We start from the raw sequence: 25,797 nt of genomic DNA, 5'->3' as shown, positions 1-25,797 counted from the left end.
TGGAGGAGAGAGGTGTGTCACAACCAATAGTAGCATTTTGGAGGCGTGGTGGCGGAACAACCTCCAACAATACTGCACCTTGTCCTGCATCCTTCCCAGCTGCCAGAAGAGTGACCCAATGGGCCGTGAAAGACAGGTAACGTCCCTGTCCATGCCTGCTGGACCATGAGTCAGCGGTAATATGCACCTTACCACTGACCGCCCTGTCCAGCGAGGCAATGACATTGCCTTCCACATGCCAGTAAAGAGCCGGAATCACCTTCCGTGAGAAAAAGTGGCGTTTGGGGACCTGCCACTGAGGAACCGCACATTGTACAAACTCACGGAAGAGGGCCGAGTCTACCAACTGAAAAGGCAGCAGTTGAAGTGCTAGCAATTTAGCCAAGCTAGCATTCAACCGCTGGGCATGTGGATGGCTGGGAGTGAACTTCTTTCGCCGGTCCAGCAGCTGGGGCAGGGACATTTGCCTGCTATAATCGGACGTGGGTGTACCGCTAGCAGAGTTCCCGGAAGCACTTGGCTGTGACACACCTAATTCTACACCTTCATTCCTCTCAGAGCAGGTTTCAGAGAGGACTGAAGGTCTAGTGGGGTTGGAGATGCCAGCTGATGAGGAGCAAGGAGAGGTCCGCTTTGTTCTTTGGTGTGGGTCTTTGAGGTACGCTTGCCAACGAGCTGCATGGCAGGTCAACATATGTCTGGTCAAGCATGTGGTGCCCAAGCGGCTGATGTTTTGGCCACGAGAGATACGCTTGAGACATATGTTGCAAATAGCAGCGGTGCGATCTGATGCACGCGTCTCAAAAAAGGCCCACACCAAAGAACTTTTAGAATAACGCGCAGAGGCAGCGCCCTGCACAGGCGGAGCTCTGCGGTGTGATTCAGTCGGTGTGCTGCCCCTAAGCTGGCCCCCGGAGGGCATCCTGCCTCGTTGGACATGTGCCTCCTCCTCCTCCTCCTCTCTCCTACCAGGCACCCACGTGGAGTCAGTGCCCTCATCATTCCCTCCCTCTTCATCGCTGCAGCAAACCTGGCAATATGCTGCAGCTTGTGGAACATGACTGCCAGATTGCTGTCCTTCTTGAGCATCCCCTCTCTCTGCATTCACGCTACTGCCTTCCTCTAGCTGAGTGTCATCATCAGAGGCTACAAAACACTGGGCATCCTCCTGGAGCATGTACCCAACACTGTGCTCAAAGAGTTTAGGAGACTCCTCAGGAGGACGTGGTGGGTCTAGGGAAGGAGTCACTGATGATGACATTGAGACGAGGGAAGACGATGCGTTGGCAGCTGCTTTGATAGTACCCTGAGACTGGGTGAGAGAGGATGAGGAGGATGAAGAGGGCTTGGTCATCCACTCTACCAAGTCATTGGCATGTTGCGGTTCAACATGTCCAGCTGCCGAAAAGAAGGACAAGCGTGTCCCATGGCCACGTGCTGATGACAATGCACCGCATCCACGACCAGCACTGTTGTCTCTAGACACAGAGCCTGCTTGCCCTCTTTTAACGGCTCGCACCTGTCTGCCTCTCCTTGCTGGCCTTCCAGACATGGTAATGGCCTGAAGGGAGTTGGGTAAAACAGCAGTTGGGTAGTGTATATTGTGCTGGAGGCAAACAACACCCACTAACTCCTGCAGATGCCTTTATTATAGAACACCAGAGATAAAGGGGTATACTGTAATGGAGTCACACAACACCCACTAAGCCCTGCAGATGCCTTTATTATAGAACACCAGAGATAAAGGGGTATACTGTAATGGAGTCACACAACACCCACTAAGCCCTGCAGATGGCTCTATTAGAGAACAGCAATAAAGGGTAGATACAGGTGTATATTGTGCTGGAGGCACAAAACACCCACTAACTCCTGCAGATGCCTTTTTTATAGAACACCAGAGATAAAGGGGTATATACAGATGTATACTGTGCTGTGCTGGAGGCACACGCAACTTCCAATAACTCCTGCAGATGGCAAGTGGGCTCAAATAGAGAAGAGCTATGTAGGTGGATATAGCGGTGTGTACAGGGTACAGAGCATGCAGACAGCATGCACAAGCTCCTAACACTACTGACTGCAAGCTCTATTATAAAAGATAGATCACTAGCTATATAGGTGAGGTGAATATAGCAGTGTATTCTGCGGTCAGAGCACACAGACAACAACCACTACAGAAGAGCAAGATCAAAAATCGGCCGATAACGATCGGTGTATACTGTGTTGAAGGTACACAGAACACCCACTAACTGCTTCAGACGCCAACACACTACACAAGGCCGCCGCGCTGGCGGCTTTATATAGTGTGGGGCGTGTACTACACAGCCTGAGCTATGATTGGCCACAGGCATCCTGCCTGTGGCCAATCATGGCTCTCCTCGCTCCTGGCGCTGTGATTGGCCAAGCATGCGGGGTCACAGTGCATGCTTGGCCAATCATGAGCCAGCAACGCACTGCGATGACGCAGTGCATTGTGGGCCGTGAGCGCCACACGAATTTGGCGCGAACAGCCCATAACGTTCGGAATACGCCGAACGGGCGAACAGCTGATGTTCGAGTCGAACGTATGTTCGAGTCGAACGTATGTTCGACTCGAACACAAAGCTCATCCCTACTTGAGACAAACATAGATCTATACCCAGACAAAAAAGTTAAAACATAAGAGAAAAACACAACCCCCCTCCATAGCCATGCATAAGATCACAGTCCCTCTCTGGCTCAATGACAAGTCAAGGGGTGTTCTTTTTGGTGTTTTTATTTTTGGGGGGTAACTTGGATACGGTTGGGGAATTGAGTAGGATACTCCAAACAGGGCTATGTACAAGATGAGGACAGTAAACTTCCTTCTGTAAAACTGAAACAAAATTCCTTGCAAAAGCAGACTATGGACTTGGCTGTAAAGTAGCAGTGGCTTAAGGCACCAACCTCACCTTCTTTGAGCAATCAGAACAGAGTGCCTTCACAGAGAATTAGATAGACTGAGCTCTTTAAGACACCAGCCAATGTTCACTTTACACACGCACAGCTGACTTTCTACCACCAGAGGGGTGGCAGCAGCCACTAAGCAGTTCCTAAGATCTCTCACAGCAGTCTATATGCACAAAATATCCTTGTAAAGTTGGTTGCCTCCTTCCAATATCCATGCAACATTTTTTCCCTGCGATACCAAACCAGATCTTTAGACAACAGTCCCTTAGTCAGCACTCCAGCAAACTTCAGCAAAGCAGGTCCTCAGGTCACCCACCTGAGGTCTCAGCACCTCCCAAGCACATGGCAGGATAGCCTAAGGGGCATCAGCCCCCCCTTAGGCTGTGTTCCTCTTCTACAGAAAAAGACATGGAAGCTCTGTGTCTCAGAGTATTTACACAGACTCCCAGCAGCCATCTGGGCTACCTCCCAGGGATTGGCAGGGCTATATAAATGTTGCCCATTTGCCTTGCTCCACACCTTTGTTCCAGAGAGATCCACAGTTCTCTAGAAAGCAAACAGAGCAATCAAACCAGAAAAAGAAACACTGAACAGACTAGAATAATCAAACACAGCTACACTGATTACAGCGAGCACAACTAAATTTGCCTAACAACAAAACAGCAGTTCCACTGGGTACAGATGGGATCGATATGGTGCTACATTGCTGTTTTTATTACCTTTGACGTGGTTGGGTATTCCTTACAAAGTGAAACTTTACCAAAATCATTAAGTCCTGGGGAAGATTTCCATGGACAATGCAATTTCACTTGAAAAGGGACTTAGTTGCACGCTCTAAGGTGAGAGTTATAACTGGAGGGAGGACACCTTGGCACATTTGAACACCTACAGTACCAAGCTGTTTTGTAATTGCATGGGCTACCCTGCATAATGATTAGAAACACAGCAGGACACTCTGTCTGCACATGAGAACTTTATTACTTGCTATATGTAAGAAGGCCAGTATGGTGGCCTGAATTTATGGGAGGAGCCCGGGGGTATTTAACCAGCCCACTCGCCTGTAGTCTTTGTCGGTTTCCTGTGCATGATACTACGTCACGCACCGCTGTTGTAACTGACTTCCTTGTTTCACATGCCTCACTTTGATTCGAACTTAGTTGTGTCTAAATGTTGTGCCGTATCATTCACACTTGTCGCATATCGTATCTCTGCCTCTGTACCATGTTCCGCAGACAGGTCGTTGCCAGTCGCGATACACCGCACAACGATTCATGCCTCCACCACGGCTAGGTCATTTCAATCATTTCAATCATTTCAATCATTTCACTCATTGCGCTCCGATTCGAATCCAGTGGTATCCGTGATGCATCGATTCGTCTCTGCGTGCCCCAGATGGTTTGGGCACATTTAATTTTTTTCCACAGGTTATCTCATTTGACAGTCACAGTTGCAGCACTAATTTGTGTCTTCACATTAGTAAAAACATTTCACCCATTTCGTCTTTCACGCAACTGTCATGTCAAGTCAAAGATTCGGAATACCACTTCAAACCTATGAAGTCGTCGGTACACACTACGGAGTTATACGAATCGGTCGTTAGGTCATCTTTCTGGGTTAGTCTGTCAGACTCCTCATCAGCAGGTTCCGGGGTAGACATCCACCTCTATAAGACTGACAATACCTGGTGTCTGGTCACCGTGCTCAATCAGCTGCTCTCACTCCTGCCAGAACAACCGGACTCTAGTCCCCTTCTGCCCTTTCCGGTCAAATCTTTAAGTACCTGTCAGTTTATGAAGCATGTGAGGATTCTTCTCCGTAACTTATTTCTTAATCCCGGTGAGTACTCCGGCCATTCTTTCCGTATTGGAGCAGCCTCCTCCGCATCCCGGCATGGGGTCCCAGACCATGTTATAAAGAGGTTAGGCTGGTGGAAGTCGGCCTGCTTCACCCGGTACATCCCTAATCCTCAGGCAGAGATGTCTCAAGCATTCACCCAACTTGCTCAATGAATAGGACTGGAAATGAATAAAGATCTTTCACCCCTACCTGAGTGTTTTTGCCCCCTTATTTTGGTGTACCGTACATTAGACCAGGGCACACTTCAGGTCCATTTTGTATGGTTTATCTTATGGTAAATTTGTCTTGTTCGAAGACGTATCGGTCATAGGGCTTTGACCATAAATACATATATACATTTTTTTTCTCAAATATATTTTATGGCTTTCTACTAACTTTATGAATTTTATGAATCAATATGTTTTTTTTTCACATGAGCACTGTATACTTACTGTGCATTTGAGTTTCCACTCCCTTATATTTTTTATTATTTATTATTTATTGGCACTTCACCATTGGTCAATATTTGTTTGTTTCTATGTTATATATACATTTGGTATCCAATTATTGGGTGTATAGTGCATATTACATAGCACAGCCCTTTTCAATTCATGTATTTTACAATTTGTTCTGATTTTAGCTGCTGTTTCTTATATTGACCCTATTACCTTTTACATATTTTTATATTTTTGATGAGATCATATTTATAGTGCGGCGTAGTATTTACTCAAACGTTTTTTGTTTTTTTTGACAGAGTAGGAAAGGGTTATTTTTTGCTGCCTGTATCCCACTAGGGAGACTTTGTTTTATGCCCTGTCTTGAATATGCAACAGGAAACGAGAGGAAATTACTCCAAAATGAACTGACTTCCCAAATTAGAAAGCTGGAGCAGGGACAGGTGACCTTTTTGGATTTCCTTTACCGCTTACTCTGGGAACAACTCAACATTTTGGAATTTGGGAGTGCGAATATCCTCTGTGGGTATACGAACAGCAATAGAAACTTGGGGAAGGGTTTTTCCCTACTCTATCGAAAACCAAAAATATAATGGTTTAAGTATAGCAATGTAGTTTTTGGGAAAACTTCCACAGATGCTCCCTTATTTATTTATCTTTTGACTTTTATGAAACCATCACATTACAATAAATCAGTCATTAAAGCAGAAAACGCTAAACAAACAATAATAATCAAAATCAAAATCAAAAAATAATTCATTTATTGCTTCATTAATACAAAATATATAAAATAATAACCACATATATTTAAGCAATTAGATAAATGTACTGCTATAAATTGTACAATCACATTTTTTCTTGATTATCCACATAATAAATATAGAGATTATATAATTCACATTTGTAAAAAAATTTCAACCAAAACATCAGTGTATAAAAACATATAGTCTGAATCCTTATAAGCATTTAAGCGCGGTTGCTGTGTCAATGTCTTTAACATCCCAGCCAGCTGTTGGTGGCCAGGACCTGGAGGATTCTTTTTGACTCAATGCTGTACTGAAACTGTGATGTTCCTTGGAAGAAGTAAAGAAGGTCTGCAGGAAAAACACAAAATGGTCAACTTTAATAGAAATTACATTTGACTCCTATCCTATGTGGAAGTGCATCTAATTCAATGTCCAGTATATGGTACCCCCTATAACCTTCTGTAATGTGCCCTACTAATAGATAATGCAGCATTCACAGAACACTGAAGGCTTGTATTGTATCATTAGAGGTTAACGTTTCCTTTTTTACCCAGACTCAGGTTAGTTGACATGTTGAGACATATGACATATGACATGTTGAGCAGGAGGAGTTTCCACACCCAGCACAAACATGAAAATAAAGATTTCTAGTTCAGTGCTTCTCAACCTTTTTCAGTCGAGGAACCCTTTAAAATGATGGGCAGTCTTGAGGCACTTCATTCTAAAATGTAAAAAACTATTCTAATAACTTTACACAATTAAGCAACCTCTACATGTAGGGCAGCCAACCTAAGAGGTGAATTATTCTTCCAAAGCAAATACACCTTTGCACTCTGGTACTGACTAGTACTCCAATGTTTCTCATCTCCCTCAATTTTTCTCCATCAGTCAGTTAATGTGACCCCAGTACTAAGGGACAGAAGAGGGTCAAACAAGGATGCAACAGACATCCTCCTTATTAACGGATGTCATTGGTTGTTAGGATGACAGTGTCTAGAGAGGCTTTGTGTAACTAAAAAGCAGGCTTGATCCACCTGCTGGTTTCTATAATTTTTTGGCATTTTGCCAATCCATCCCTGAAGAAACCTCAAGGCACACCAGGATGCCTGGGCACCCCCGTTGAAAAAGACTGTTGTAGTTATTCTAATGGGTAGTGTTATGTGTTTTATTTATTTTTTACATTTTTAATATATACAAGTTTAAAAATGGAACTCTTATATTTGCTTTATAATTTATATAATATCATTATTGTTACATATTCAGGACAATCTTTCAGGGGTCAAATTAGTACTGCATGGACAGAGAAAAACTGTCCTGAAAATATAACAGTTAGTGTAAAAAAATCTTTGAGCATATATAAGACAATACATTCACTGTAAAAATACCTAAAGAAGGTAGGAATGGCTTGTTTCAAGAATTTGTAAATAGTTTATGACCATAGCTTGGTCACAGGTGCACTTTAAAGTACCGTAGACCTGTCTGCCCTACTCTTAGCTACCAATCAAATTAAAGAGTTCACATTTCAACTGTTTAATTTGGTTAACACGGCTCCAGTTTAGGGCAATGTTAAGCACTTTCTTTGTTTGCATATTTATATTTGTGTTATATGAATCATATAGAGAGTGTATCATGTTTTCTTTTCAGATTCACAGATTCATGCTCAAGCAAGACCTGGCTTTCCCCCAGGTTCGTAATCATATTTACCTCTATAATAAACCACAGCATCAATATTTGGACTTATTCCTGGAAATCCTTTAGCAATGAACTTTGGAAATCCTGCATCCATTGCTTTTTTGTCTTCATCATAACTGAAAAAGAAAATGACACCAATATAATTCACCAGCTGCCAACAATGAATGTATTAAAATAATGCTATAGTACACAAAGGTTTGTCAAACATAAAATCAATACAGGTCAGGTTATAGTTCAATACACAATACTGTCAAGTAGACAGTTCTGTTTACTGGAAGCTGGCCATGTACAAAAGATAAATGAATAATACCCAGGGGGTTTAATTACTAAAGGAGTAGGAAAAGTTCACTTAGGTTAGTACATTTAGTGAAGTTATGTTCACGCTAAATAACCAATGTGCTAGGGAATTAAACAAACAAAAATTTGCCTTGCATATACAGTAGTTGGATGGTTGAAGTAAACACATAAGGCTCGGTTCACACAGGGGCGACTAGGGTCGACACGACTTTGGGAAGGCAACTTGGAGACGACTTGTGAATGATTGACAGCGCGACTTGGCACTACTTAACAGCGCGACTTGGGGCGACTTACAAGTCACCCCAGGCCAGGCGACTTTTGCCGTGGCCAATCAGAGAATGAGCTCTGAAGGGGGAACTCCACGCCAAATTTCTGGAAAAAATTTGGCGTGGGTTCCCCCTCCGAGAGCACACCAGGCCCTTAGGTCTGGTATGAATTCCAAGGGGAACCCCCCTACGCCGAAAAAACGGCGTGGGGGTCCCCCCCAGACCCTTATCCGAGCCCCCCCCCTCCCCCAAGGCACCCCCCATGTTGAGGGCACGCGGCCTGGTACGGCTCAGGAGGGGGGGGCGCCCGCTCGTCCCCACCCCCTTTCCTGGCCGGCCGGGTAGCGTGCTCGGATAAGGGTCTGGGGGGGACCCCCACGTCGTTTTTTCGGCGTAGGGGGGTTCCCCTTGGAATCCATACCAGACCTAAGGGCCTGGTATGCTCTCGGAGGGGGAACCCACGCCAATTTTTTTTCAGAAATTTGGCGTGGAGTTCCCCCTTCAGAGCTAGTAATTCTGTCAAAGTCTCCTCCTTATAGACAGAGATCCGACTTGGAGGCAACCTCCATTGACATCAATGGGAACAAGTCGCCTACAAGTCGGATTGAAGTAGTACAGGAACTTCTTTTGAAGTCGGAGGCGACTTCAGTCGCGTGCATTAAGACGGCTCTCATTCACTTACATTGATTTTTAAATGTTGTCCGACCTGAGGCGACCAGGGGCGACCTCAAGTCGGATCGCAGTCGCCCCTGTGTGAACCGAGCCTAAGGGGTTGATTTACTACAACTGGAAAGTGCAAAATCAGGTGCAGCTGTGCATATGGCAACTACATGGCAAGTGATGTTTAATGTAGAAAAATTTAAAATAATGCATTTGGGTGCCAAAAATTTTAATGCAATCTACTCACTAAGGGGAGAACCTCTGCAGAAATCTAGGACGGAAAAGGACCTGGGGGTCTTTGTAGATAACAGGCTCAGCAATGACATGCAATGCCAAGCTGTGCAAGCAAAGCCAACACAATATTGGCATGCATTAAAAAGGGGATTAACTCCAGAGATAAAATGATAATTCTCCCACTTTACAAGACTCTGTGCTCTCCAGTTTTATAACAACCCCATATTTACTTTATTCCTTGCTGATTCTGTAAATCAATCCATGTAGTAAAGGAACAGAGGACTGCGGCTGTTTATAGAAATATGAATCCGAAACTGATGTATCAGTTTGGTATGCATGGAAAATCTGCATCTCAGGCACTAGGAAGGCCAGTTTGACCAGGAAAGATGTGTACCTGTGAAACTGGCATACTCCAAGGAAATTATGCTACTTCTAGAACTGTCCTTAATAGAGAAAATAGTTGCCTTCTTAGGAGTCACAAAAATGCTTGCAAAACCTTAAGGAAGCTAGCTCTACAAAGAGACATTGGGGTGGATTTACTAAAGGCAATAGATTGTGCACCTTGCAAGTGAAGTTGCACTCATTTTCCCTAGCGCTTAGTAAATGTGGTAAAGCTTCACTTTGAAAGGATCACCCAATCAGGCATGGCAGCAGCTTTGCAAGTTGGGCATCTGGATGCAAGGTCCAAGCTTATAACAGAAGGGGGTTTGATATGGGATTAGAGACAGCCAGCCTAGGGTTTATTTGTAAGGTTTATTGCTATAGACAAGCTTCCTAAATTATGTCATGCTGGAAGTGCTAATTATGTTTTTAGGATGCTGGAAACACAAAAACACTAAGTTGAAAATCTGACCTACCTTGTGGACTCTTACTGCCTGTACAAAAAGCTTGAGGCAGTCCACCCCAGGACAATGAATATATCCTCTAAGCCTGTCAGCGTCCCGATCTATGTAATATAAAGTTCACGCTGGCTGCTGCTATTCTCTGAAGTGTCCAGGCACAAAGTACCAGAAGTACTATGAAAAGTTTGTAAGCTTTTAATGTATTCCACAGGGCTTTTTCAAAGGTATCAAAACCAATGACCACTGCTAAATACTTTGTTTATCCTAAAATCGCTAATTAATTTCTACATTATTCCAATTTGCTCTACAACAATGTCCTTTTGCATCACACTCAAAAGATATGCGTTAAGGGAACGTGTCATGATAGTTGATAGCTATACTGTTTTTGAAGGTGAAAGTTCTGGGGCAGTCATCATCATCCTTGCATCACCAAGTGGGAAGTAGCTGAATCAAAGATGAGCTTCTAAACAAGTTTGCAATGGGCAAGTCTTCACCAGTCCTTAGACTACTTTGTGTACATTAGGTGACCTTTTGTTGGATTTCTTGCCATTCAATCACCCCAATGCTGCATGTTAAATATAATCGGTGGAATACTCACCTCCAGTACTTATTTTCCACAAAGAAGTACGTTTTTCCAAGGTGCTCCACATGGACAGCCGCATCAATTTTTTTAATGGTTTTAGGGAATCCCAGCCTTGTGATGCTTTTAGGTCCTTGTGGAAGTTTAAGTCCATCAAGAGTCCAATATTTGTTCTCTAATTGTAAAATTCAACTTTATTAGATGAAATTCACACACAATGGCAAAAAGAGAAAGATATGCACAAAAATTGACAACTAAACTACATTTGAGGGAGTGATGAGTAAGGTAAGTACAGGCATACCCCATTTTAAAGTATGCAATGGGCTTTATTTAGAAGTGAGCCTGATTTTGCACTTTCCAACTTTAGTAAATAAACCCCATTGTGTACTTAAAAATGGGGTATGCCTGAATACCACCCTATTTCAAACTCTCTAAAGATTAACATTTAACCACTTGCTTACAGTCACATTATTAGGCTAAAGCTATACTCAAGATTTTTAGTAGCTCAATTGTACTGTTTAAATTGTAGTAAATGATTACTAAACAAATGGAACAAATAGCTCCCCATGGAGCAATGATCAGTTTGGATTGATACTCCAATTACGTGTAACTGATCATCTTCAGATGCTGTTGAATGCTACAATTGCGGCACTGCGGTAGGTTAATACGATGGAGGTCAAATTAAATATCATGTTTTTGATTACTGCTCATTTATCACCCCTGCCTTGTAAATCTCCAGCTAAATGTCTAACTGCTTAAATCTAGTGAAAGGCATTTACACACCAGTATTCCAAGTGAAGCCACTATGCTCCATGTATGCAATGCAGTGACCATTCTGTGATGACATTTAAAGGGTTAATTGACCTTTTCAGAAAAAATGAAAAGGTTAACTAACACCCTAAACCCTGCCTCCCCCCAGTGTCCATGCAGATGTTGTAGCAGTCCCAGGATTTGAAATACCCAATCTTCTTTCTGTAGGGCTCCCAGGATGGATCAGAGTGATTCAGATTGGCCAAAGTGGTCACATGCCAGCGTCGACCAACCAGAATCACTCAAATCCAAATCCAAGTGGGGATTTGAAATCCTCATACCACTACAGAGGCTATATGAGCACTGGTGGCTCACAGTGGTAAGTACCGCAGGGACAGGGGTAGGGTGGATGTATAATTTTAGTTCACTTTTTCATTTTTTTCCGAAAAGGTGAATTTACGCTTTAAAGAAGGCTAAAACTGCATCCAATTACAACTAGGAGTGCATGCTTAAGACAGTGAACTTTAATTTCCTAGATCTAGAATAACTTTTAGAATTGTATAACACTGATGATAAAACAAGTCCTCCCTCTTACCTTTAAATACAAGAACTTTTTCAGTAATAGGATTCTCATAAGCAGAATCAATGTCATTGGGTAAAGTTGGCCACAGGTTCTGTATAAAAAGCAGATCAGCCTCACCCCCTCGTGGATGTTTACGCCATATAAACCTGTTTGGAAAAAGCCAACAATTAGCATTTTTGTACACTTTGTTAATGCTGAATTACCGACACCAACATTTTCATCCTCATATATTCCCCAATATTCACAGATATTTTAGTTCCACTTTGTGTGCACAAAACACATTAGAATATCTGGTTATACTTTATAAAAGTAGCAGTGACATCATCAGTGTAATAGTAAAAGCCTGTGCAGAGAGCAGAGATGTGGGCGGGACCTAGCAGGGTTCACCCAATACAGGCTGCCCACAGAAAACAACATGAAGGGGCATATAGAAGGCCAGTCACCCTGCACACAGAGAGAGAGCAGAAATGGCCGGTCTTTATTTGCTCCTGCGCAGCGGCAATGTCTTACACTGGATTACTGCACAGATATGGACGAAATACACAAAGTGCATTGAGATTTAAAGAAGGACATACATGTTTTGTATATGGACAATTATTGCCTGTCCCAGAGTTCAGCTTTAAATGACCTTTACCTTATATTTAACTGCATTTACAGATGTGCGCATGTGTGTGCTTGTGTATACCGTTTAGGGGACAAGTATCCAAACAAGTCAGAGATATAACTCTTGTGATTATTTTTACATTCCTGGAGTGTTTGAACTATTTCTGTTTCATCTATGAGGCTCTCCTAACCTTGAACAATCGTTGTGTTACTTTCTGAACTGTCATGCGATAGGGAGAACCCATAATTCATGTAATATACCTATCCACATTTCAATGTATGTCATGTAACCTTGTTAAAACACCCATAGGAAATACAGCTAAGTACTTTGTTAGATTTTCTGAAATGCACAATGGGGAATGAACCAGCATTTTCCAGTCCAGACTGTCCAAGTTGCAAATCCAATTGTCTCCTCTTTTTCTATCTTAAACAAAGTAATTTTTCAACTGTATTACAGTTAGCATTCTTTGACAGCTTAAAGAGATACACAGCTAGGTGCATAAAATATTTTTAATATGCATGCTTACATTATTAAAAGTGTGCTGTTTTATCTATAAAGTTGTTTCATTTACACCCTTACAGAAAGTTACTTAAAGCTGAACTCTAGGCACAAAAACTTTAGTAGTTGGTATGCATTGCCAGCACAAGGGCAGTTGACATGGCAGGAATTGTTGAATACTAGAGTGCTTATGGCCTCTAAATTTACATCCCAATTGGTGTCCAAAGAGCAAAAATAAAAAAAAAGAGTGAAATAAAACATGAAAAAATCATATCTGTACATAATGACTCGCCCTTCATCATATTCTGAGAGAACTCCCTTTGGTATAACGTCATGACTAAGCTAATTTACCTGTTTATAAAGAAAAACATCTCTCCTAGGAGGGTGGTAACAGCATCAAACACAAGGTTTTGGTTACATTTGGAAGGGGTGGTGGGTCCTGTTGGCTGAACTTTATTTGAGCTTTTGCCTAAAACAATTGAAAATAAAATTCAGAGGAAATAAAAATAGTGAATCTTATGAATAAAACTGCAATGCATTCTCATATATTGCAATCCTTCTCCAATTTCATTAAAATGTTATATATTACCTAGAGATTTTCTTACCATAGAGAGATTGGATAGCATTGATGTCATCCTGAGGAAGCTTGAACCGGTAGGGGTCTGTGTTTGGGTAATTGGGGTACATTAATGCACCAGGGTCTTCAGAATGGTGAAGACCAAGTGAATGTCCAAATTCATGAGCCGCCACCAAAAACAGATTATATTCTAAAATAAAACAGCCACATGAGTAAATCATAACCTCTATAAATTGATAAAAACTACAAACAAAAGTCATATCATCAAATCTAGATTTTTTTTTTATATAGGGTAAAGCATAGAATGCAAAGGTCCCTTAGTTCCAGTGAAGGGAAATCTTCAGGCGTCAGCATACCAGGACATTTTGGACAAAACTTGGGTTTTTAAGATTTGTCTTCACTGGAACTAAGGGACCAATCCATCCCCTGAAAAACAACCCCACACGATAACCCCCCTCCACCAAAGGATTTGAACCAGTGCACAAATCAAGATCCATAAAGACATGGATGCACAAGGTTGGGATGAAGGAACTTGACTGGCCTGCACAGAGTCCTGGCCTCAACCTGATAGAACACCTTTTAGATGAATTAGAGCACAGACTGCGAGCCAGGCCTTCTCGTCCATATCAGGGCCTGACCTCACAAATACGCTTCTGGAAGTATGGTCAAATATTTCCATAGGCACACTCCTAAAACTTGTGGACAGCCTTCCCAGAAGAGTTGAAGCTGCTAAGGCTGCAAGGGTGGGCCAACTCAATATTGAACCCTACTGACTGGGATGCCATTAAAGTTTATGTGTGTAAAGGCAATATAATACTTTTGGTGATATTGTGTATATATTATCATTGGTTTAGCCCTTACATTTTTTTATGACTTACCTTGGCCGGTTTTTGTGAATTGTTCATCATCATCAAAGTGAGCATCCCCCCCAATGCCGTTACCAGGCTGAAAAGCATGAGCTAACACCCCATTAGGTCCATCGAATGGAGAGTTATCTCTGTGATCTACAAAAGCCAGAGGGCAGAAATTGGCATCAGACATTGAAATTTAAAATAGTCAAATACATTAACTCTAAAGAGAAAGGGTAACGCTGTTACCTCCAACTACAAACTTGATCTCAATATCGCATTTTCCATCATAGACTCTGGTAAAGGTCAGTGGGGTGACATCACTCCACACTTTTAAAGCTCTTGCCAGGGCTTTCTCCACATCTGCCTGAGACATGTCTGGTGTGAAATTCAAAATCCTGCAAAAGAAAGATTTAAAGTTAACTTGTTATTTGCTGTATGATATTCCCATGTCAATTACTGTGCATTTTTAATATAGTTAAAGGTTTTTTCAAAAATTATTTTGATTCAACGTTAAGATGTTTTTATCTTTGCTGTACTCTGTATGACACTAATTTGAAATTTTTTCTACTTTTCTTTAGCCCATTAGCTGTCTGAATTATGAAATGCTTTCATTTCAGCCACACAGAGATGTAGAGAGTAGTAAACTTACATTAGGAAGAGTAAGAGATTTATTTTTTGGACAAAATTACAAACAGTTGCATTTGCGATACTGGTAAAAACTCTAAACAAGAGTCAAATCATTCAAGGCAAAAGATAGTTGGAGTACAGGAGTGCAGCTCCCTTGCTCGGGGCTCTCATTCTACTTTATTTTGATTCTGGCCAGGAATTTTTCCATGTAAATTGAATCCAGAAAACTTGGGTTTGTAAGGATAAGGATTCAAAGACAACATGTGGGCTTGATTTAATAAAGTGTGAGGTTAAAGTAAACTGAAGATGGGTCTAGTTAAGAAACCTAAAATTACATGAATGTGTGTTCACGTCTAAATATGTGCAGAGCAATTTAAAAAAGGTAAAGACGTCATCATAGAATAGGATGTTTGGAGCAAGCACATCATCTCACTAACCATGGTAGGTTCACTCCACAACTTTGTAAACAAGGGTCAGAAAGAGAATCATTATTAAATGCTAAACTAACAGTGATCTCCCTGCTAGAAGTAGTCATGCTCTCTGTGTATTAGACCAAAATTGAACCTCACATTAGCTATGTCTAGATGAAAAAAAATATTAAGAGGTACAGATAGTGGGCAGACCAAAGATGCCATCAATGAAATATATTTTTGTGGTGACACAGTCACCATGAGTTAAGGTGGCTGCAGGGCTAAGGAGGCATTTTAGAATCCTTAACTGATCCAGCCATTTCAGCCAGCTGGGTTGAAGAATGTTTCTATATCTGCAGGCCTTCTCAATAATTATGGCCAAGTTTATTCATGAAAGGCATTGATTGGCTGTAATGGATGTTCTAAGCCAATCACTATACTTATCACACATTGCGGTCTGGCACCTAGAATGTCCATTTTCTCCCCTTCAAAGACACATGAATTAAATATATTGTAATAATGCTACATGTTTGCACAGCAATTTGTTTCTCTGCTGTTTAAAGGTGGCATCAAAGGTAGACTATTACACCAAGCTTTTAGTTTATCAAAGTAAGTTTTGTAAAAATAAACCTTTCTATTTGTTGGCACAAATTACTGCTCTCTAGTTTTTTTTGTCGGATACTCATATGCTGCAACTATCAGCTACCTACCAATTGTGGTATATAAATCAATGATAAAGTAAGATATTTACTTGTAGGTCAGGTCTGTCTTTTGCCAGGCAGTGCTTTTTGGGACTGTACTGTACTGGCCGATGTCATGGACTCCACAGCGCGGCTTCTCCATCATTTCTACAGTCTTATGATCCAGTTTTCCAGTTACATTCAGACCGAAAAACTTCTGCATTTGTTCAAGCTTTTCAGTGAAGGAATTTTTGATATTTTTCCTCCCTACTTTGCCCCCAGTAGGTTTCAGGTCATAAAACTTTGTTAGATATTTCTGCAAACATAAATTAACAGAGCTATTGCATTGAAATCAATTAATGATTATAAGTAGAAGACATTTAAATATCCAAATTAATCATTGATTAATAATAATAATAATAATAATAATAATCTATATTCATTAACCACCTCCCGCCCGCCCTATAGCCGAATGACGGCCTTAGAGCAGGCGGGTTCCTTCGGGTTCCTTCGCCTGGCCGTCCCTGGACGGCCTTGTGTTTACTTCAGCAATGCGTGCCGCCGGGGGCGCGCATCGAGGAAGTATTGTATTTGCCGTGTCTCCCGGATCAAAGCGGCCGTTCACAGTGCGATCGCAGCTGCCAATGGGAGATGATCTCATATGTAAACATATGAGATCATCTCCCATTGCCGTGTCTCTCCCTCCTCACACAGAGACAGCGTGTGAGGAGGGAGAGCGATCTGTGTGTCAGCCCCAGTGCCATGTGTCAGCCCCAGTGCCATGTGTCAGCCCCAGTGCCATGTGTCAGCCCCAGTGCCAGTGCCATCTGTCAGCCCAGTGCCATCTGTCAGCCCCAGTGCCATCTGTCAGCCCCAGTGCCAGTGCCATCTGTCAGCCCAGTGCCATTTGTCAGCCCAGTGCCATCTGTCAGCCCAGTGCCATCTTCCAGTAGTGCCAGTGCTGCCAGTGCCACCTGCCAGCGCCTGCGCCAGTGCCTGCCGCCAGCCCCAGTGCCGCCAGCGCCAGTGCCACCTGCCAGCGCCAGTGCCACCTGCCAGCCCCAGTGCCACCTGCCAGCCCCAGTGCCATCCGTCAACCCCAGTGCCATCCGTCAGCCCCAGTGCCGTCAGTGCCGTCAGCCCCAGTGCCGCCAGTGCCGTCAGCCCCAGTGCCACCTGCCAGCGCCAGTGCCACCTGCCAGCACCAGTGCCACCTGCCAGCACCAGTGCCACCTGCCAGCGCCAGTGCCATCCATCAGCCCCAGTGCCGTCAGCCCCAGTGCCGTCAGTGCCGCCAGTGCCAGTGCCACCTGCCAGCGCCAGTGCCACCTGCCAGCGCCAGTGCCATCCGTCAGCCCCAGTGCCGCCAGTGCCAGTGCCGCCAGTGCCACCTGCCAGTGCCACCTGCCACCACCAGTGCCGCCAGTGCCACCTGCCAGTGCCACCTGCCACCTGCCAGTGCCACCTGCCAGCGCCAGTGCCACCTGCCAGCGCCAGTGCCATCCGTCTGCCCCAGTGCCGTCAGTCCCTGTGCCGCCAGTCCCAGTGCCGCCAGTGCCACGTGCCAGTGCCACGTGCCAGTGCCACCTGCCAGTGCCAGTGCCACCTGCCAGCGCCAGTGCCACCTGCCAGCGCCAGTGCCATCCGTCAGCCCCAGTGCCGTCAGCCCCAGTGCCGCCAGTGCCAGTGCCACCTGCCAGTGCCACCTGCCAGTGCCACCTGCCAGCGCCACCTGCCAGCGCCAGTGGCATCTGCCAGCCGCAGTGCCATCTGCCAGCCCCATTTGCCAGAGCAATTAGCCAGTGCCAGCCCCAGTGCCATCTGTCAGCGACATCTGCCAGCCCCATCTGCCAGCCCCATCTGCCAGCCCCATCTGCCAGCCCCATCTGTCAGCCCCATCTGCCAGCCCCATCTGTCAGCCCCATCTGTCAGCCCCATCTGCCTCCAGTGCCATCTGCCTCCAGTGCCATCTGCCAGTGCCACGTGTCGTCAGTGCAACGTGTTGTCAGTGCCACGTGGGGTCACTTTGTGGGCATTTCCATTGTCCTGGTGCTCCAGGGCCTTCAAAACTGTAATAGGTGGTTGAGAAATAAGATGTGTAATTTATGCTCCTAGAACGCCTGATGGTGCTATTTCAATATTGGGCCTCTGTATGTGGTCAGGCTGTGTAAAAGTCTCACACATTTGGTATCGTTATACTCAGGAGGAGTAGTAGAACGTATTTTGGGGTGTCATTTTTGCTATGTACATGCTATGTGTTGGAAATATCTTATAAATGGACAACTTTGCATAAAAAAAATGCGTTTTCATTTTTTTTCCACATTTTCCCAAAACTTCTGGAAAAAAAATGAACCATTCAAACGACTCATTATGCCTCATAGATTATACGTTGGGGTGTTAGCTTTCCAAAATGGGGTCACTTTGTGGGCATTTCCATTGTTCTGGTGCTCCAGGGCCTTCAAAAATGTAATAGGTGGTTGAGAAATGAAATGTGTAATTTATGCTCCTAGAACGCCTGATGGTGCTATTTTAACCACTTCAGGACCGCCGTATTGCCATTGTACGTCAGCACAATGGCACAGGCAGGCACAATCACGTACATCTACGTGATTGCCTTCCAGCGGGTGGGGGGTCCGATCGGACCCCCTCCCGCTGTTTACGGCGGTCCGATTCGGTCCAGGAGCGCTCCGTGATGAGGGGATGGCCGTTGGTTTTCGGCCACCCCCTCTGGATCGCTCCTGGCCAATGAGAAGCTTCCTCCCCTGTGTATTGTTTACACAGGAAGGAGGAAGTGATGTCATTCTCCTCGGGGCGGTCTTTTTGACCGGACTACGAGGAGAAGACTAAAAGTAAGTGTGCACCAACACTACACTGACATGTAGGTACACACAGGCACACAAACCCCCCCCGATCCCCCCCCGATCGCCCCCCGATCCCCCTCCCCCCCCCAGTCACAGTGTCACTGATTGCATTGATCATTTCTTTACTGATCAATGCATTCAGTGTCAGTTGTGACAGTAAAAACTGTCAGGACAGTTAGTGTTAGGTCCAGGGTAGCCCCCTATCACCCCCCAATAAAGATTTAACCCCCTGATTGCCCCTAGAGTTAACCCTTTCACCCCCTTTTGCCAGTGTCACTAAGCGATCATTTTTCTGATCGCTGCATGTGTCGCTAGGTAGCTAGTTATTTTTTTAGGTTCACCGCCAGGTTTTTATATCGCTAGGTACCCCGATATACTACCCAATAATGTTTTTAACCCCCTGATTGCCGCTAGTTAACCCTTTCACCCCCTTTTGCCAGTGTCACTAAGCGATCGTTTTTCTGATCGCTGCATTAGTGTCGCTACAGTCGCTAGGTAGCTAGTTATTTTTTTAGGTTCACCGCCAGGTTTTTATAGAGCTAGGTACCCCGATATACTACCCAATAATGGTTTTAACCCCCTGATTGCCGCTAGTTAACCCTTTCACCCCCTTTTGCCAGTGTCACTAAGCGATCATTTTTCTGATCGCTGCATGTGTCGCTAGGTAGCTAGTTATTTTTTTAGGTTCACCGCCAGGTTTTTATATCGCTAGGTACCCCGATATACTACCCAATAATGGTTTTAACCCCCTGATTGCCGCTAGTTAACCCTTTCACCCCCTTTTGCCAGTGTCACTAAGCGATCGTTTTTCTGATCGCTGCATTAGTGTCGCTACAGTCGCTAGGTAGCTAGTTATTTTTTTAGGTTCACCGCCAGGTTTTTATAGCGCTAGGTACCCCGATATACTACCCAATAATGGTTTTAACCCCCTGATTGCCGCTAGTTAACCCTTTCACCCCCTTTTGCCAGTGTCACTAAGCGATCGTTTTTCTGATCGCTGCATTAGTGTCACTACAGTCGCTAGGTAGCTAGTTATTTTTTTAGGTTCACCGCCAGGTTTTTATAGAGCTAGGTACCCCGATATACTACCCAATAATGGTTTTAACCCCCTGATTTCCGCTAGTTAACCCTTTCACCCCCTTTTGCCAGTGTCACTAAGCGATAATTTTTCTGAGCGCTGCATCAGTGTCGCTAGTGTCGCTAGGTAGCTAGTTATTTTTTTAGGTTCACCGCCAGGTTTTTATAGCGCTAGGTACCCCGATATACTACCCAATAATGGTTTTAACCCCCTGATTGCTGCTAGTTAACCCTTTCACCCCCTTTCACCAGCGATCACAGTATAAGTGTCACTGGTGACGCTGGTTAGCCAGTTAATTATTTAGGTTCCCCGTCAGGTTTTTATATAGCGCCAGGGACCCCCATATACTACCTAATAAAAATTTGAACCCCCTGATTGCCCCTAGTTAACCCTTTCACCACTGATCACCGTATAAGTGTTACGGGTGACTCTGGTTAGTTTGTTTTTTATAGCATTTTATATTCAAATCCGGAAGGCAGTGCTTGGTTTTCGGGGTCCCGTACGTGGCTAGGCTCCCAAAAAGTCCCCCACATGTGGTATCCCCGTACTCGGGAGAAGCAGCAGAATTTATTTTGGGGTGTAATTTGACTTCTGCCCATAGCATGTGTGAGCAATATATCATTTAGTGACAACTTTGTGCAAAAAAAAAAAAAGTTTGTAATATTCCCGCAACTTTTGGCAAAATATAAAATATTCCATGGACTCAACATGCCTCTCAGTAAATAGCTTGGGGTGTCTACTTTCCAAAATGGGGTCATTTGGGGGGGTTTTGTGCTATTTTGGCATTTTATGGCCTTCGAAACTGTGATAGGTAGTGAGGAGTTAAATCAAAAATTTGCACCCTTAGAAATCCTGAAGGTGGTGATTGGTTTTCGGGGTGCCGTGCGCGACTAGACTCCCAAAAAGTCCCACACATGTGGTATCCCCGTACTCGGGAGAAGCAGCAGAATGTTTTTTGGGGTGTCATTTCACATATGCCCATAGCATGTGTGAGCAATATATCATTTAGTGACAACTTGGTGCAAAAAAAAAAAGTTTGTAATATTCCCGCAACTTGTGGCAAAATATAAAATATTCCATGGACTCAACATGCCTCTCAGTAAATAGCTTGGGGTGTCTACTTTCCAAAATGGGGTCATTTTGGGGGGTTTTGTGCTATTTTGGCATTTTATGGCCTTCGAAACTGTGATAGGTAGTGAGGAGTTAAATCAAAAATTTGCACCCTTAGAAATCCTGAAGGTAGTGATTGGTTTTCAAGGGTGCCGTGCGCGACTAGACTCCCAAAAAGTCCAACACATGTGGTATCCCCATACTCGGGAGAAGTAGCGGAATATATTTTGGGGTGCAATTCCACATATAACCATGGCATGTGTGAGCAATATATCATTTAGTGACAACTTTTTGTAAAAAAATTTTTTTTTTTTTTTTTGTCATTATTCAATCCCTTAGGACAAAAAAAAAAATATTCAATGGGCTCAACATACCCATCAGCAATTTCCTTGGGGTGTCTACTTTCCAAAATGGGGTCATTTGGGGGGGATTTGTACTGCCCTGCCATTTTAGCACCTCAAGAAATGAGATCAGCAGTCATAAATTAAAAGCTGTGTAAATTCCAGAAAATGTACTCTAGTTTGTAGACGCTATAACTTTTGCGCAAACCAAAAAATATTCGCTTATTGACATTTTTTTTACTAAAGACATGTGGCTGAATAAATTTTGCCCTCAATGTATGACTAAAATTTAGTTTATTCGATTTTTCTTATAACAAAAAGAAGAAAATATCTTTTTTTTTCAAAATTTTCGCTCTTTTTCCATTTATATCGAAAAAAAAAAAAATCGCAGAGGCAATCAAATACCATCAAAAGAAAGCTCTATTTGTGGGAAGAAAAGGACGCAAATTTCGTTTGGGTGCAATATTGCATGACCGCGCAATTACCAGTTAAAGCAGCGCAGTGCGAAATTGCAAAAAGACCTCTGGTCCTTAAGGTGTTTATTGGTCCGGAGCTGAAGTGGTTAATATTGGGCCTCTGTATGTGGCCAGGCTGTGTAAAAGTCTCACACATTTGGTATCGTAATACTCAGAAGGAGTAGCAGAACGTATTTTGGGGTGTCATTTGTGGTATACACATGCCATGTGAGAGAAATAACCTATTACATTGAAAAAAAAAAAAATCTTCATTTTGCAAAGAATTGTGGGAAAAAGATGACAACATCAAAAACCTCACCATGCATCTTAGTAAATACCTTGGAATGTCTACTTTCAAAAAAGGGGTCATTTGGGGGGTATTTGTACTTTCCTGACTTGTTCGGGTCGCAAGAATTGAGATAGGCCACCAGTACATCAGGTGTGATCAATTTTGTGCGATTCGCACCACAGCTTGTAGACTCTCTAACTTTCACAAAGACCAAATAATATCCACTAATTTGGGTTATTTTTACCAAAGATATGTAGCAGTGTAAATTGTGGCCAAAATTTATGAAAAAAAATTATAATTTGCAAAATGTTATCACAGAAACAAAGAAATATGCGTTTTTTTTCAAAATTTTCGGTCTTTTTTCATTTATAGCGCAAAAAATAAAAACCGCAGAGGTGCTCAAATAGCACCAAAAGAAAGCTCTATTTGTGGGAAAAAAAGGACACAAAATTCATTTGGGTACAGTGTTGCATGACTGAGTAATTGTCATTCAAAGTGTGAGAGCACCAAAAGCTGAAAATTGGTCTGGTCAGGAAGGGTGTTTAAGTGCCCAGTAAGCAAGTGGTTGAAAAAAAGCAATGCAGACAGCAAGGATAATGATAATTATGTGAAAAGCATTAACCAATCAAATTTCACCATCCCGCGGAAACTGATTTCTGGTTTTGCCTGCTGCGCATTATTGCTCAGTAACCTCTGATTTGATCAATAAATAAATAAATATAAATAAATATAGATATAGATATAGATAGATATAAATGCGCAGAAAAATAAATAAATAAATATAAATATATATATATATATATATATATATATATATATATATATATATATATATATATATATATATATATATATATATATATATATATATATATATATATATATATATATATATATACACCCTGTTTCCCTGAAAATAAGACCTAGCGTGATTGTCGGTGATGGGTGAAATATAAGCCCTACCCCCCAAATAAGCCCTACCCTGTTTCCCCAAAAATAAGCCCTACCCTGAAAATAAGACCTACAAGGACTTTAACTAGTTCTTATTTGGGGGGTAGGGCTAATATTGCAGCCATCACCGACAATCATGCTAGGTCTTATTTTCGGGGAAACAGGGTATATATATATATATAGATAGATAGATAGATAGATAGATAGATAGATAGATAGATAGATAGATAGATATAAATGTGCAAAAAAATAAATATATATATATATGGATAGATAGACAGATAGATAGATAGATAGATAGATAGATAGATAGATAGATAGATAGATAGATAGATAGATGCAGTAGATAGATAGATTTATAGGGCAGAAAACGTCATTTTATTCTCTGTTGTGGTTAAGTAACACTTACAAATCAGCTTAGGATCAGACAGTGATGGAGAAGCAGCACACAGATGAGTTCATCAGTCTCCCATTCTGCTAACTCCTCCAATCAGCAGACTCCTTGTCAGCACATGAACTCATTTGCTCCTTGCGCTGCTTCTCCCTCTTTAAATTTAAGCTCTGCTGTACAAGGACTGCAAACGGCCAATAACAGGTAATTTTTAGATACGTTTACTTCTTGAATTAAAAAAGTATATATTTAATAATGTATTAATTAATGCAGAACTATATTAATTTGTGTGTTTTAAATCAGCCCTGAGTTCAGTTTTAAATTTGGGTTTGCAATTTAAAGGTACACATATAATTAGTCAGGGCCAGCCCAGAATAAATTATATAACTTCTGCAATGCTTTTTATCATGCAAATTGCACGCGCATCTTGATTTGCTTTAATATTGAATAAAAAATAAATGCTACTGCCAAAGTTTCCTGATCTCTGGCTCAATGGAAACAGTGAATACATTTCTGCTCTTGTGATGTCCTATTGTGATTTTTGCATTTCCTAACCCCCCCCCCCCCTTTTTTTTTTTTTTTAAACATGATGTTGGAGACACGGGATGAAAATATGACTGTCTTCAAAACCTCTGATTTTCTTTAATTTGTGTTTATAAAGTAAAAATAATTTTTCCTTATGCTTCCCTTAGATGGATCAAACAGCTGGCTGTTCCCAGTCAAAGGTCAAACAGGAACGTTGGAAAAATTTTCTACAATCAATGACTGTAACCAACCGGCCGCAGGGTTGATCGGTGTATTCTGACAGTGGAGGAGTCCCTGCTGTCAGAAAACAAGGCACAGTGGGGAAGATTCCTGCATCCAAATTGCTTGTGTGGATAGGGGAATCCATTTTTTTTTTTTTTCCCATCAGCCTGCTGACTAATCAGGAAAAAAAACCTATCTAGGCCCAGCCTTGTTTTTTTTTCCTGTCTGTGTCCCCTCAGGGAAATTTCTCTTCATTTCCTCATTTAGACGTGGAACAAAGAAAGCTCTTAGGCAGCTGTCACCAAAACAGAAGGATTTACCTTAATTTCCCATTCTAGTGACAGCTGTACTATCCCACTGACAATGGTCAATGTAATGGTGGCTCTATCCAACAGAGGTAAAGATAGCAATAAAAACTTGACAAAGGTTCTAACCCCTATTCTATCCAAAACTAGAAAAGCAGATGCAAGCGAAAAAAAGGCAGTAGGCAAGAGTTTTTTCAGTTATTACATCCATGGCATGTGTACTAGATTAGCATTCTAAGTAGAAAACATTACCTCTGCCAATCGTGCGTATTTGATTTCTTGGTCATCTTGTGGAGCAGCTGGGAAGGCAGCAGCCAGGGCTGCACAAGACAGGAGGAGGAGTAGAAGACTTGTCATTCTGCTGGATGGGATGTTTCCTCAATCTGAGGTTCTATGCTTATCCCAGACTGCACACTCGTCTTTATATAGCCCATCCATGCCTCACAACAATATGAGTCATGTTCGTCTTTCCTCATTACCGCAGCAAATAGTGGCTTTGATGTGACACAACTTCAGTTAAGTAATACTTAAAAAATCCTAATTACTGTGTAAATGACAGGAAATGCATTGCCCCAGGGCTTCTAGGCAGCTATGCCAAATAAACTGCTTACAAAGCATAGGTGATCCCTGGTACTAGATATAACTGTTCAATGTTGATGGACGGGACGTTTCGCAAACACGAACCGCGAACGCGGCCACAAGTTTGCGAACCACAAGGTTCCCGGCAGACCCCATTGACTTTAATGGTAGGCGAACCTTAAAAACCTCCAGGTCATATTTTCAGCCACAAAATACTTACTAGCTGTGCACACATAGTCCCACAACATGGACACTGACATAACAAAAGTATTAAGTGAATCTGGGATCGACAACGACAAGCATTATTTTTATATCTGTGAAACTTTGACAATTCAGGAGCGCATAAAGGCCATGGAGGAGAGGCAAGGTCAGGGCAGGCTATGAAGGGGTGCAGGAGATGATCAGTGCCACAGTCAGGGCAGCACAGTCCTGTGCCAGTGTCCCAGTGTGCCAACCTGTGCTTGAGCCCCTCCCTCTGCCTGGCCCTTACCCCCACCTATGCAGGGCTCCACTGCAGTGGTCCGGAGGTGCCAGTCCAGTGCTGATCCTCAGCTATGGTGCTGGCACTGCCTGCTGA

The 25,797-nt window shown here is 42.8% G+C and overlaps 1 protein-coding gene across 1 annotated transcript; it reads right to left on the bottom strand.

Moving 5' to 3' along the window:
- Positions 1 to 5,954: 5,954 nt before the first annotated feature.
- LOC143984068 (matrix metalloproteinase-18-like) lies at positions 5,955 to 25,054 on the bottom strand. The gene is made up of 10 exons (XM_077484376.1): positions 24,894 to 25,054; positions 16,185 to 16,429; positions 14,643 to 14,791; positions 14,424 to 14,549; positions 13,574 to 13,735; positions 13,320 to 13,437; positions 11,879 to 12,012; positions 10,552 to 10,708; positions 7,667 to 7,770; positions 5,955 to 6,310 (listed from the first exon to the last, which is right to left on the bottom strand). Exons 1-10 carry the CDS (start codon positions 24,996 to 24,998, stop codon positions 6,210 to 6,212), a joined length of 1,401 nt encoding a protein of 466 aa, XP_077340502.1. The 5' UTR covers positions 24,999 to 25,054; the 3' UTR covers positions 5,955 to 6,209.
- Between the last annotated feature and the right edge of the window lie 743 nt (positions 25,055 to 25,797).

The sequence above is a fragment of the Lithobates pipiens genome, unplaced genomic scaffold (assembly GCF_037356315.1).
Source record: "Lithobates pipiens isolate NorthernLeopardFrog02 unplaced genomic scaffold, aLitPip1_a1.2 Scaffold_16, whole genome shotgun sequence".
In the NCBI taxonomy this organism is placed as follows: domain Eukaryota; kingdom Metazoa; phylum Chordata; class Amphibia; order Anura; family Ranidae; genus Lithobates; species Lithobates pipiens.
This window is presented reverse-complemented; position numbering and strand designations above follow the sequence as displayed.

Bases quoted from the DNA above. Each gene is read 5' to 3' on its own strand.
- LOC143984068 (XM_077484376.1), bottom strand. From the start codon at position 24,998: ATGACAAGTCTTCTACTCCTCCTCCTGTCTTGTGCAGCCCTGGCTGCT. The intron at 14,792-16,184 runs GTAAATATCTTA...TTTCTTTTGCAG, and splicing joins AAGACAGACCTGACCTACAA to GATTTTGAATTTCACACCAG. The intron at 7,771-10,551 runs GTGAGTATTCCA...TTTCTTTTTCAG, and splicing joins GTGGAAAATAAGTACTGGAG to TTATGATGAAGACAAAAAAG.